Here is a 13,021-nt window from a genome sequence, read left to right as displayed (position 1 = left end):
GGAGTTGGCTTTTAGTCAGTGAGTTGGCTTTTGGAAAGCTGGTTGGCTTTGGGAGCAGCTGGACTCGAGTGTAGAGGCTTTTGGGAACCAGGGGTGTTTCTTTTTTAAGACAGACCCATACTCAGGTTTTGGAAATCCAGATTTGAGAGGTGTTGAAGGTGAACGCTATAGGGAGAATCCCCAGGAAATCTCAAACCTCAGAAGACAGCTGAGAAACTAAGGAAATTGAAGTGAATTCCTAAGAGCTGTGGTACACTTTGGATTGGTCCCAGGAGAAGTGAAAAATCCAAGATATTGTAACATATAGGGAAAACTTTTGGGGTGGAAGTAACAGACAAACAGGAGATTTCGGTTGAGATTTAGAGTTTAAAGTATTCATCTTCATATTCTATTAAGATTTAAAGTTTAAAATATGTGTTTCCAAATTGTAGTGTTGTTAATTGTGTTTTGCTTTAACTCATGCAAGTTTTGTTTAAAATGTGAAATCTTGTGGCATAATTCTTTCAGTAATAACTGAGAATTCAACTTTCTTTTTTTAAAAGATAATGGTCCCTAACGGGAACGTAACAAAATGCAAAGTTCAACATTTAAAATTAAACTGCCAACAATATTTTTAATACATTTTCATTGTTTAGATCCAATAATAAAATGTTATTTTATAACCACGTGATGTTTAATTTAATACCATTTTCGCTACTAATGCATCTCGCCCCCCACCGTGCTTCCAGATGTTGTGAGCTGATCATTCCGCTTGAATTATCGTTGTGCAGAGATAAAAATTTGATAGAGTGACAACTCTGGGCACTGGAGACGGTGAGGGCCCTGGGCATTGGAGACGGTGAGGACCCTGGGCATTGGAGACGGTGAGGGCCCTGGGCATTGGAGACGATGAGGGCACTGGTTATTGAAGACGATGCATTGGAGACAGTGAGAGATCCGGCTGTGAATGCTCCGATGAATACAGCACTGCTTCTCCTCAGCACTCAGTGTTGATCCCATTTAGTACAACCTACTTGTGCGAAGCAGCGACATCAATGAAAACTGAGCCAGAATAAACATTGACCATGAGATGCATGAGTGCTTGTCAACGATAACTTCACAGCTTCCAGAATTGTTGCTCAGCCCCAGCAACAAGTTTCACATTAAGAAATTAAAACAAAAATAATAAATATATGTTTAATTTTGTAACCAATCTTTCCACATAAAAAATACTGTGTTACAGGGATCCATGGAATTTTTGTAATATGGGAGCAGAAAGATTGAGAACCATGGGAAGGAAATCAGCCATCCTTCCCAGTCTGGTCTGTATATGACTCCAGCCCCACTGACATTGTTGACTCTTAATTGCCTCCTGAAGTGTCCTAGCTAGCCACTTGGTTGTAAGAGAAAGTGGTTTAAGGAATAGGCCGATCATCACCTTCTCAAAGGCAACTGGGGATGGTAATAAATGCCAGCTTTGCCAGCGATGCCCACATTCTGAGAATTAATTTTTTTAAATTGTTAAAATAGCAAATGTAAAAATATCAAGTGGACACATTGAGGTTTCACAAAAAACAGCTGAGATGGAGAGAAATCAGCAGTGAGACAGACTGATAATAGAGAAAGACCGATTAACAGCAGAGACGTGCAAGCAGCATGAAATTGAAGCAATGAGAAATGAGCAGAGTCTGAGGAAAGGGAACAGAGCAACACAAAAGGAAAACATTAAATAACAAACTACTTTCCCTGTATAAAATGAGATCACAGCAAAAAAGGCACAGAAAAAGTTTAATTCCATGCAGAAAGGACGAGAGCAAACACTGGGAAAAATACACTAGACAGGAGCTTTGATTGTGGTACAGAAAACACAGGTATTTGCAGTACTTTTCTAGTCCAGTAGGGCTGATCTTCTGCAGTTGGAGTCAAGGCATGCTGCTGGGACTGCGTAGAGTGACCTTAGTCCAATGTCTGACTGAGCTGCCTCTGACCTGAGAGGACCAGAAGTGGACAATGGATAGCAAAAATGTTTCATTTTCCAGCATCCTCCACCTCAATCAGCAGAACAATTAACCAAAGTGCTAATGGTGTTCCTGAATCATGTGATATCACTGGTATCTCATATGTAAAAGAAAGTCACCACGTCTGGTCCAGGTAAAATTTTAAGTATACAAATGAGGAAAGAAGCTGTTTGCATTGATAATTTTCCTTGCATCCATGAGGCTAAATCTCAGGCCCTCCCTGATCCATCTCTCCAACATGTGAAATTGCTCTTTCATTGGGACGTGCTGTATCTTGTTCTTCAACACTCTGGACTATTACAGAGCCATTCTGGTGATCCTCAGATCTTTCACAGTTCTGCTGTTCCAGGATCACAGCACTACTTTCAGTGGCAATACTGAGATCTTCCTGTTCATTCCTTTTAGCAATTTGAAGATTGCTCTGGTCCTCAGAACCTGGCTCTTCTGCAATTGGAAACTCTATTTCAATGGCAATACTGAGATCTTCCTGTTCATTCCTTTTAGCAATTTGAAGACTGCTCTGATCCTCAGAACCTGCCTCTTCTGCAACTGGAGACCCCATTTCAATGGCAGTACTGAGATCTTTCTGTTCATTCCTTTCAGCAATTGAAAGACTGTTCTGGTCTTCAGAGCCTGTCTGCTCCACACCTTGAGACCTCATTTCAATGGCAGTGCTGAGATCTTGCTCTTTGATCCCCTTTGCAATTTGCATCTGGTCTCCTGGGTGACAGTAAAACAGGATTAAATATTGCAGCTTAGTAAACACAGATGAAAGGCCACTCTCATAGAGTCATAGAGCTATACAGCATAGAAACAGGTCCTTCGGCCCATCGTTCTGTGCCGGCCATCAATCACCTATCTATTCTAATCCCAAACTCTACAACTTATTAAGTAAGGGATCCTGCCACAAATTGCTCTATTATATACTGCTATCTTAGACGTAAAGCACTTTTTTGGGGGACCTCAGATATCTGAGGCCTTTCTTATAGAACAGTAGAATTATACAGCACAGAAGGAGGCCATTCAGTACATCATGCCTGTGCTGGCTCTTTGAAACAGCTGTCCAATTAGTCCCACACCCCTGCTTACTCCAGAGCCCTGCAATTTTTCTCCCCTTCAAGTATTTATCCAATTCCCTTTTGAAAGTTAGTATTGAATCTCCTTCCAGTCAAGCAGTATATTCCAGATCAGGACAACTCTCGGAGTAAAAAAACCTCTTCTCACCGCTCCTCTCATTCTTTTGCTAATTCCCTTAAATCTGTGTCCTCTGAGTACTGACCATCCTGCCATCTACTCTATCGAAGCTCCTCATAATTTTGAAAACCTCTATTAAATCTCCATTTAACTGTCTGCTCTAAGGAGAACAATCCCAATTTCTCCAGTCTCTCCATATAACTGAAGTCCTTCATCCCTGGTATCATCCCAGTAATCTCGTCTGCACCCTCTGCAAAACCTTGCCACCCTTTCTGAAGTGGAACTGGACACAAAACTCCAGCTGAGGCTGCTGTCCTCTGACAGGAAAGTTTCACACACATGAAGGAGTACATCCCAGATGAAACCTCTATAATAGAGCAGTTTCACCAATACTGTGTCAGCAAAGATAAAAATTATCTGCTTTGTGATGGGCTGAGAAACCCAAGTCAACACCCCAATTAAGAAAGAAACACTTGCATTTATATAGCACCTTTCATGACCATTGGACAACTCAAAGCACTTTACAGCCAGCAAAGTATTTTTTGGAGTATAGTCACTATTGTAATGCAGGAAATGTGGCAGGTAATTTGTGCATAGCAAGCTCCCACAAACTGCAATGAGATAATGACCAGATAATCTGTTTTTGTGATGTTGATTGAGGAATAAATTGGCCAGAACACTGGGAAACACTCCCCTGCTCTTCTTCAAAATTGTGCTATGGGATCTTTTATGTCCATCTTCGAGGGCAGATGAGGCTCGGTTTAACGTTTCATCAGAAAAATGGCACCTCCAAAAGTGTAGCACCCCCTCAGTACCGCACTGGTCAGCCTTGATTTTTGTACTCAAGGCCTGGAATTGGACTTGAATCCAGAACTTTGTGACTCAGAGGTGAGAGTGCTACCAAATGAGCCATGGCTGTCAGAGAATGAAATGAACAAAACAACTTAAATAAAAAAAATTGTCCCTCGTGATGCATTTTCATAAAATATTGCTTTTACTGTTACGAAAGTACCTCTGTGATTTGTTAAATATATTTTTTGAGGATTCATTTTTGAAAGATTGAAGAAATGTTAAACTTTGGGGTTTTCAAAGGGGGTCATGTAAAGGCCACTTGACTTTGAAAAACAGTCCCTGGAAATGTTTTATAAGAGGGGCACTGAGAGGTCTTGTGAGGAAAGCAAACCTTTCCAGGAAACCACCTGACTTCCAGCAACAACACAAGCCTTTCTGGGAAACCGCCTGCCTTCCAGTTCAATAAACAACAGAGAATTTTGGACACCTGGAGAAGTTGTTTACAAAGAAGTGACAGTTCAAGACTGATAGAGGTCAAAAGGTTGATCTCCTGTTGTCAGTTTCGCTTTTGAATTGTTCTGAGTTGAGGTCGAACTATATAAAAAGGGAGAGAACTTCCAAGTAGAGAAGAGAATTGCCAAGGGAGGAGAGAAGGCTACAACCCAGCTCAGCTTTCCAGCATCTCTCTTTAAAAAAAAACCCTGAGAAGTCTACTGTGTCAACTCATCTCATCACCTGTCTTTGAAGAATAGCCTGATAAATCAATTCTCAATGCCGCCTGAAAAGAACTGTTCTAAAAGATCCCAGTGACCTGTCTACGTGTACTCGGAGGCCAGACTGTATGCTAGTTTTGGAACACAACGTATCTCATCTGCTGTTTCTTCAAGAATGAGCAAGTATTCAGTCCAAGTGTTTTTTTTTGTCTAATAGAGCTCTAAAAACAAAAATACCTTTATTTTTCCAGTTAACTGGTGTATGTGTATGTGAGGGGATAAGGTAAAAAGAGAACTTTTATATTTCGATCTGTGTGTTTATGCTTTGCTTCATTACTGGTTAAGACTTGTTTTATAATAAACTGATCATCTTGTTGTTTCTTAAAGAAACCTGTTTGGTATATTCTGGGATAAAAATAGAGTCTATGATTGGTAAGTGGGAATCAAGATAATCAGGCAGAGTCAACATGGTTTTGTGAAAGGGAAATCATGTTTAACCAATTTATTGGAGTTCTTTGAAGAAGTAACATGCGCTGTGGATAAAGGGAAACAGGTGGATGTATCATACTTAGATTTCCAGAAGGCATTTGATAAGATGCCACATCAAAGGTTATTGAAGAAAATAAAAGCTCATGGTGTAGGGGGTAACATTGGTATGGATAGAAGATTGGCTAGCTAACAGGAAACAGAGAGTATGCATAAATGGATCATTTTCTGGTTGGCAAGATGTTACAAGTGGTGTGCCACAGGGATCTGTGCTGGGGCCTCAACATTTTACAATTCATATAAATAACTTAGATGAAGGGACTGAAGGTGTAGTTGCTAAATTTGCTGATGACACAAAGATAGATAGGAAAATAACTTGTGAAGAGGACATAAGGGGGCTACAAAGGGACATAGATAGGTTAAGTGAGTGGGCAAAGATCTGGCAAATGGAGTATAATGTGGGAAAATGTGAAATTGTCCACTTTGGCAGGAAGAATTTAAAAAAAGCATATTATCTAAATGGTGAGAGATTGCAGAGCTCTGAGATGCAGAGAGATCTGGGTGTCCTAGTGCATGAATCACAAAAGGTTAGTATGCAGGTACAGCACATAATTAGGAAAGCTAATCGAATGTTATAGTTTATTGCGAAGGGAATTGAATACAAAAGTAGGGAGGTTATGCTTCAGCTATACAGGGCATTAGTGAGACCACATCTGGAGTACTGTGTACAGTACTGGTCTCCTTATTTAAGGAAGGATGTAAATACTTTGAAGACAGTACAGAGAAGGTTTACTAGACTAATACCTGGAATGGGTGGGCTGTCTTACGAGGAAAGATTGGACAGGCTAGGCTTGTATCTGCTGGAATTTAGAAGAGTAAGAGGGGAGTTGATTGAAACATATAAGATCCTGAGGGGTCTTAACAAGGTGGATGTGGAAAGGATGTTTTTCCTTGTGGGAGAATCTAGAACTAGGGGTCACTGTTTAAAAATAAGGGGTCGCCCATTTAAGACAGAGATGAGGAGAAATGTTTTCTCTCAGAGGGTCGTGAGTCTTTGGAATTCTCTTCCTCAAAAGGCAGTGGAAGCAGAGTCTTTGAATATTTTTAAGGCAGAGGTAGATAGGTTTTTGATAAGCAAGGGGGTGGAAGTTTATCGGGGGTAGGTGGAAATGTGAAGTAATCAGTTCAGCCATGAACTTACTGAATGGCGGAGCAGGCTCGAGGGGCCGAGTGGCCTACTCCTGCTCCTAATCGTATGTTTGTATGGGAAAAAAATTAAATATATGTTGTGACCTGTGGATAAGTGGAACTAGAATAAACAGTGCACTCCTCCCACCTCAGTTGTAACATCACAAACAATAGTGTTTGTACTTCCAGTACTTCAAGAGCAAACTAGCAACTCTCCACCGATTGTCAGTCTCTCCACTGACAAGGGCCAAGTAAATGACCCTGGAATAAACAGTTAAGATCACCTATCATTGTAAAAATTGGCTTTAGGTAATTGACAGCAAGAACTGGGTATCCCAAAAACAATCTCTTCTCCAGAAGATCAAAGCAAATGATATTGGTTGTGAGGAATTGGACACTTTCCATCTTTGGCATCAAATAGCAACATTATGTGTTCCAAGGCAAAGGAATAGTCAGTTATATGCACTCCCAGGGCAGGTACAGCAAGAGTTGGATTAATTCTTTCTCGACACTGCCCCATGCTAGGTGTAGCAAGGTTAGATAAAGAGAAAATATCTCTCTACATTATCACATGAAATGTCATTACTTCAAACTCTCAGAATACAATTCTGGCCTCTTGTGCATCCCCAATTTCCTTCGCCCTACCATTGGCCATCATGCTTTTAGCTGTCTAGGCCCTAAGCTCTGGAATTCCCACCTTATACCTCCCTGCCTCTCCACCTTCCTTCAGTTTCTTTCTTTTGGGCCTCCTTATCTCGAGAGACAATGGATACGCGCCTGGAGGTGGTCAGTGGTTTGTGAAGCAGCGCCTGGAGTGGCTATAAAGGCCAATTCTGGAGTGACAGGCTCTTCCACAGGTGCTGCAGAGAAATTTGTTTGTTGGGGCTGTTGCACAGTTGGCTCTCCCCTTGCGCCTCTGTCTTTTTTCCTGCCAACTACTAAGTCTCTTCGACTCGCCACAATTTAGCCCTGTCTTTATGGCTGCCCGCCAGCTCTGGCGAATGCTGGCAACTGACTCCCACGACTTGTGATCAATGTCACACGATTTCATGTCGCGTTTGCAGACGTCTTTATAACGGAGACATGGACGGCCGGTGGGTCTGATACCAGTGGCGAGCTCGCTGTACAATGTGTCTTTGGGGATCCTGCCATCTTCCATGCGGCTCACATGGCCAAGCCATCTCAAGCGCCGCTGACTCAGTAGTGTGTATAAGCTGGGGATGTTGGCCGCTTCAAGGACTTCTGTGTTGGAGATATCGTCCTGCCACCTGATGCCAAGTATTCTCCGAAGGCAGCGAAGATGGAATGAATTGAGACGTCGCTCTTGGCTGGCATACGTTGTCCAGGCCTCGCTGCCGTAGAGCAAGGTACTGAGGACACAGGCCTGATACACTCGGACTTTTGTGTTCCGTGTCAGTGCGCCATTTTCCCACACTCTCTTGGCCAGTCTGAACATAGCAGTGGAAGCCTTACCCATGCGCTTGTTGATTTCTGCATCTAGAGACAGGTTACTGGTGATAGTTGAGCCTAGGTAGGTGAACTCTTGAACCACTTCCAGAGCGTGGTCGCCAATATTGATGGATGGAGCATTTCTGACATCCTGCCCCATGATGTTCGTTTTCTTGAGGCTGATGGTTAGGCCAAATTCATTGCAGGCAGACGCAAACCTGTCGATGAGACTCTGCAGGCATTCTTCAGTGTGAGATGTTAAAGCAGCATCGTCAGCAAAGAGGAGTTCTCTGATGAGGACTTTCCGTACTTTGGACTTCGCTCTTAGACGGGCAAGGTTGAACAACCTGCCCCCTGATCTTGTGTGGAGGAAAATTCCTTCTTCAGAGGATTTGAACGCATGTGAAAGCAGCAGGGAGAAGAAAATCCCAAAAAGTGTGGGTGCGAGAACACAGCCCTGTTTCACACCACTCAGGATAGGAAAGGGCTCTGATGAGGAGCCACCATGTTGAATTGTGCCTTTCATATTGTCATGGAATGAGGTGATGATACTTAGTAGCTTTGGTGGACATCCGATCTTTTCTAGTAGTCTGAAGAGACCACGTCTGCTGACGAGGTCAAAGGCTTTGGTGAGATCAATGAAAGCAATGTAGAGGGGCATCTGTTGTTCACGGCATTTCTCCTGTATCTGACGAAGGGAGAACAGCATGTCAATAGTCGATCTCTCTGCACGAAAGCCACACTGTGCCTCAGGGTAGACGCGCTCGGCCAGCTTCTGGAGCCTGTTCAGAGCGACTCGAGCAAAGACTTTCCCCACTATGCTGAGCAGGGAGATTCCACGGTAGTTGTTGCAGTCACCGCGGTCACCTTTGTTTTTATAGAGGGTGATGATGTTGGCATCGCGCATGTCCTGGGGTACTGCTCCCTCGTCCCAGCACAGGCATAGCAGTTCATGTAGTGCTGAGAGTATAGCAGGCTTGGCACTCTTGATTATTTCAGGGGTAATGCTGTCCTTCCCAGGGGCTTTTCCGCTGGCTAGGGAATCAATGGCATCACTGAGTTCCGATTTGGTTGGCTGTATGTCCAGCTCATCCATGACTGGTAGAGGCTGGGCTGCATTGAGGGCAGTCTCAGTGACAGCATTCTCCCTGGAGTACAGTTCTAGGTAGTGCTCAACCCAGCGGTCCATCTGTTTGCGTTGGTCAGTGATTATGTCCCCCGATTTAGATTTGAGGGGGGTGATCTTCTTGATGGTTGGCCCAAGAGCTCTCTTCATGCCATCATACATTCCTCTGATGTTTCCGGTGTCTGAGGCCAGCTGAATATGACTGCATAGGTGTTGCCAGTAGTCGTTTGCGCAACGCCTAGCTGTTCTTTGTGCAGTACTTCTGGCTGCTTTAAGTGCTGCGGATGTTAAATCGCTGGGGGCTTTCTTGTAGTTCAAAAGTGCAATGCGCTTAGCGGCTATGACAGGTTCCAGCTCTTCATTATGAGATTGAAACCAGTCTGCATTTCTCTTCGCACTTTTGCCGTAGGTGGTCAAAGCTGACTCATAGATGGCGTCTCTGATGTGGGCCCTAATATTTCCTTAAGAGGTTTGGTGTCAAATTTTGTTTGGTAATGCTCCTTCAGTACACTTCTTAAAACCTATCTCTTTGACGAAGCTTTTGGAAATGTGTCCTAATATTTCCTTAAGAGGTTTGGTGTCAAATTTTGTTTGGTAATGCTCCTGTGAAGAACCTTGGGATGGTTTACTACTTCAAAGGTGCTATATAATAGCAAGTCATTGTGTAATACCTCCCACTAATGCACTGTGACCCTCTCATTTCCCACATCAGCCATCAGCCATCATAACAAAGCTGACAATTCAATGTTATTTAGTGTTTAATTAAGGCCACTTTGGTACGGGCACTCATTCGAAACTAGATTGGAAGTGTACATAGGACCCTTATGGCTCGCAGGCAGGACTTTCATCTAATCAATCTAGACTGGAATCAAATCTAGAACTCAGATGCTATTATTTCCAGGAAGAATTTAGTCCGCTCCTTTTAGACTGCATGTCAAAATACTCCTTAGGTTACAAAACAGCTCACTGTGAGCAACACCTTGCGAGAGTTGCTATACACATGAAACCCTTGACAGTTTGCATTTTGTCATGCCCAGTTGTGGCTGTTGTGATCTAGTTTTGGTTTTGAGACATTGGCGATGCTTAGAGAAAACACCTGAAGTGCAGTGGTAACAACTGCATCTACTGCTTTTAAATGTTAACGCTGATAATGCTGGCTATTCAGTCTTCCCACCACAGGGTGTGTTGTTCCAGCAGGTTTCCTGGTCTGACTTCGACAGCCAGTGTCGCTAACCCTCTAGGATTGTCCTGGGGAATCCAGGAATCTTACATTATAATACAGTTTCTGTCTGTCTGCACGTTTCTGATTGGTTGGTGGGTTAAATTAGTGGCGGAGCCAGTACTCATCTCACAGCAGGGAGATCAGGGCCATAGTGGATATGTTCAAGGTTTTCACACCTACAGTGCGAGGTGAGTTTAGTACACCAGCATGAGACTTTAATATAAAATTGAGAGAGACTGAGATCAACTATAATCAATGCAATATAAGGATCACAGAGGGAGATCCATTTTTAAAAATAGGACAATTTCTGTTGGGTTTGTAGGCTTTGGTTTGTGAAGTGTTTTGTTAGGTCCAGTGAAGTTTTGTAGCTGCAGGCTAACAGTTGGCTGATTAGATATTGTAGTGTGTATTAAAGTACAGCATGTGTTACGCTACAGTTTTTTGATCGGTTCAACACAAGGCTCCTGGTTCTGTCTGCCCGCAACATTTTTTGGTGTTTAGCTTTGGCTTCAAACGAGACATCAGGTCCAAGGTGGATATGCTCAAGGTTTTCACATGTACAGTGAGAAGTGAGTTAGGTACACAATCATGAGACTATAATTTAATTTAAAATTGAGGGGGACTGAGGTAAAATTTAATCAATATAATATTAAATGGGGAGAGACTGAGGTTAACTATACAAAATAGATAGAGCGAGAGAGACTGAGATAAAGTACAATCAATGTAATAAAGGGATTGCAGAGGGAGACCCATTTTAAAAATAGGACAATTTCTGTTGGGTTTGTAGGTCTTAGTTTGCAGAGTGTTTTGTTAGCTCCATTGAAGCTTTGCACCTGTGGGCTGACAGTATGTTCATTAGATAGGGTAACATTTTGTTGTAACATTAAAGTGTGTTGAGTTACAATTTTCTGATCGATTCAATACAAGGCACCTGGTGAATGGGGAAGACACATCAGAAGACACATGGTAGACGGTGCCTGGTGCATGCGGAGGCACATGGGGAGGAGACAGGTGATTGGTAATGGAAAGATTTGGGGGAAGATTGGGATAAAAGAGGTTTGACATCACAGAATTTAAAAAAAGAGACTGCGGTAAAATATAATCAATTTAGTATTAAATAGAGAAAGGCTGAGGTAAAATATACTATAAAATGGAGAGAGACTGAGGTGATGACAGGAGGGATGGGGATGGCAAAAGCAGGATGGGGATAGCATGAGAGGGATGGAAGGGCATGGGATGGGTGGATGGCAATGGGATGGGTGGATGCGATGATGGAATTGGTTAAGTGTGGTTAAATGGCAGGGACAATTATTTGATACAGTAGACCAGATATTGGTAATGTTTAATCTCAGTCTCTCTCTGTTTTATATTACAGTGATTACATTTTATCTCAGTCTCTCTCAACTTTGATTTTCACATGTACAGTGAGAGGTGAGGAAGGTAAGGGGTATAATTGAATTTTAATGCAATATAAGTGAATCGCCAGACTCTTGACAAAATTTGTATTTAGATTCGTAGGCCTGTTTTTACACAAACTGAAACTGAACTGGAGTCGGCATATAAATACCGTGGCTACAAGAGCAGGGCAGAGGCTAGGAATTCTATGGCAAGTAACTCACCTCCTGACTCCCCAAAGCCTGTCCACCATCGACAAGGCACCAGTCAGGAGTGTGATGGAATATCTCCACTAGCCTGGATGGGTGCAGCTTCAACAACACTCAAGAAGCTCGATTCCATCCAGGGCAAAGCAGCCCTCTTGATTGGCACCCCACCCATAAACATTCACTCCCTCCTCCACCAACGCACAGTGGCAGCAGTGTGTACCATCTACAAGATGCACTGCAGCAACACACCAAGGCTCCTTAGACAGCACTTTCCAGATCTGTGACCTCTGCCACCTAGAAAAACAAGGGCAGCAAATACATGGGAACACCGCCACCTGAAAGTTCCCCTCCAAGCCGCACACCATCCTGGCTTGGAACTATATCGCCGTTCCTTCACTGGGTCAAAATCCTGGAACTCCCTTCCTAACAGCACTGTGGGTGTACATGGACTGCAGCACTTCAAGAAGCTGGCTCTCCACCATCTTCTCAGGGGCAATTAGGGATGGGCAATAAATGCTGTCCTAGCCAGCGATGCCCACATTCCATGAATGAACAAAAAAAAATACATGGGCAGCTTTATGTAGCTTTTTCCAGAATGAGAAGTTTTGATTCTGTTAAAGCCTTTGGTGAAAGAATAACCGTAAATTTAAAGAAATTCTGCTGCAATAAAGATTTAATATTGCCACTAATACTTTGTAGGTCTCTGTTAATTACAAATTAATCTCCTGGAAACTGCTGCGAGCAATCCAGGAGAAAAATCACAGGGCATTAAATAAAATTGTGTGTTCCTTTTCATTTTCTTTGAATGCTTTCCTTTATTACCTGTAAAAATACTGGAGATTTGGGGTTGGGGGAAAGGCTGTTTGGCTGGCTAGGGCAGTTGGAGGTCGGAGGTCTTGTGATTAAATCTCCAGGGATAAATACATCTGCAGCTGAGAACCCTACTTACAAAAAGAATAGCTAAAACAAAAAATAAAAACAGAAAATACTGGAAATACTCAGCTGGTCAGGCAACATACGTGAGGAGAGGATGGGAGGATTAACGTTTCCGGTCGATGACCTTTTGTTAGAACTGCTATCCGTCTATATCTTTAAAAAGCCACATGGATTGAGTCAGAACTGGAGACAATTGCTGAGAAAAGAAATGCAGCTGTGAAAGGGGGTTTTGGAGAACAAATGATTGAACACAAAGAAGGGAGATGTGGTGATGGAGGCAGACATGGTGAAAGAGACAAGAATCACATGGTAGG

General features: G+C 42.8%; 1 protein-coding gene across 1 annotated transcript in view; it reads right to left on the bottom strand.

Annotated features, from left to right (window-relative positions):
* Positions 1-1,206: 1,206 nt before the first annotated feature.
* The window catches only part of LOC137347477 (uncharacterized), an 85,922-nt gene continuing 74,107 nt past the window's right edge, over positions 1,207-13,021 (bottom strand). The window contains exon 14 of the mRNA XM_068011923.1: positions 1,207-2,717. Within this exon, the coding sequence (XP_067868024.1) occupies positions 2,200-2,717 (518 nt within the window). The 3' untranslated portion in view covers positions 1,207-2,199. The remainder of the gene's footprint in view (positions 2,718-13,021) is intronic.

Source organism: Heterodontus francisci, chromosome 32 (assembly GCF_036365525.1).
Source record: "Heterodontus francisci isolate sHetFra1 chromosome 32, sHetFra1.hap1, whole genome shotgun sequence".
NCBI classification, from domain to species: Eukaryota; Metazoa; Chordata; class Chondrichthyes; order Heterodontiformes; family Heterodontidae; genus Heterodontus; species Heterodontus francisci.
This window is presented reverse-complemented; position numbering and strand designations above follow the sequence as displayed.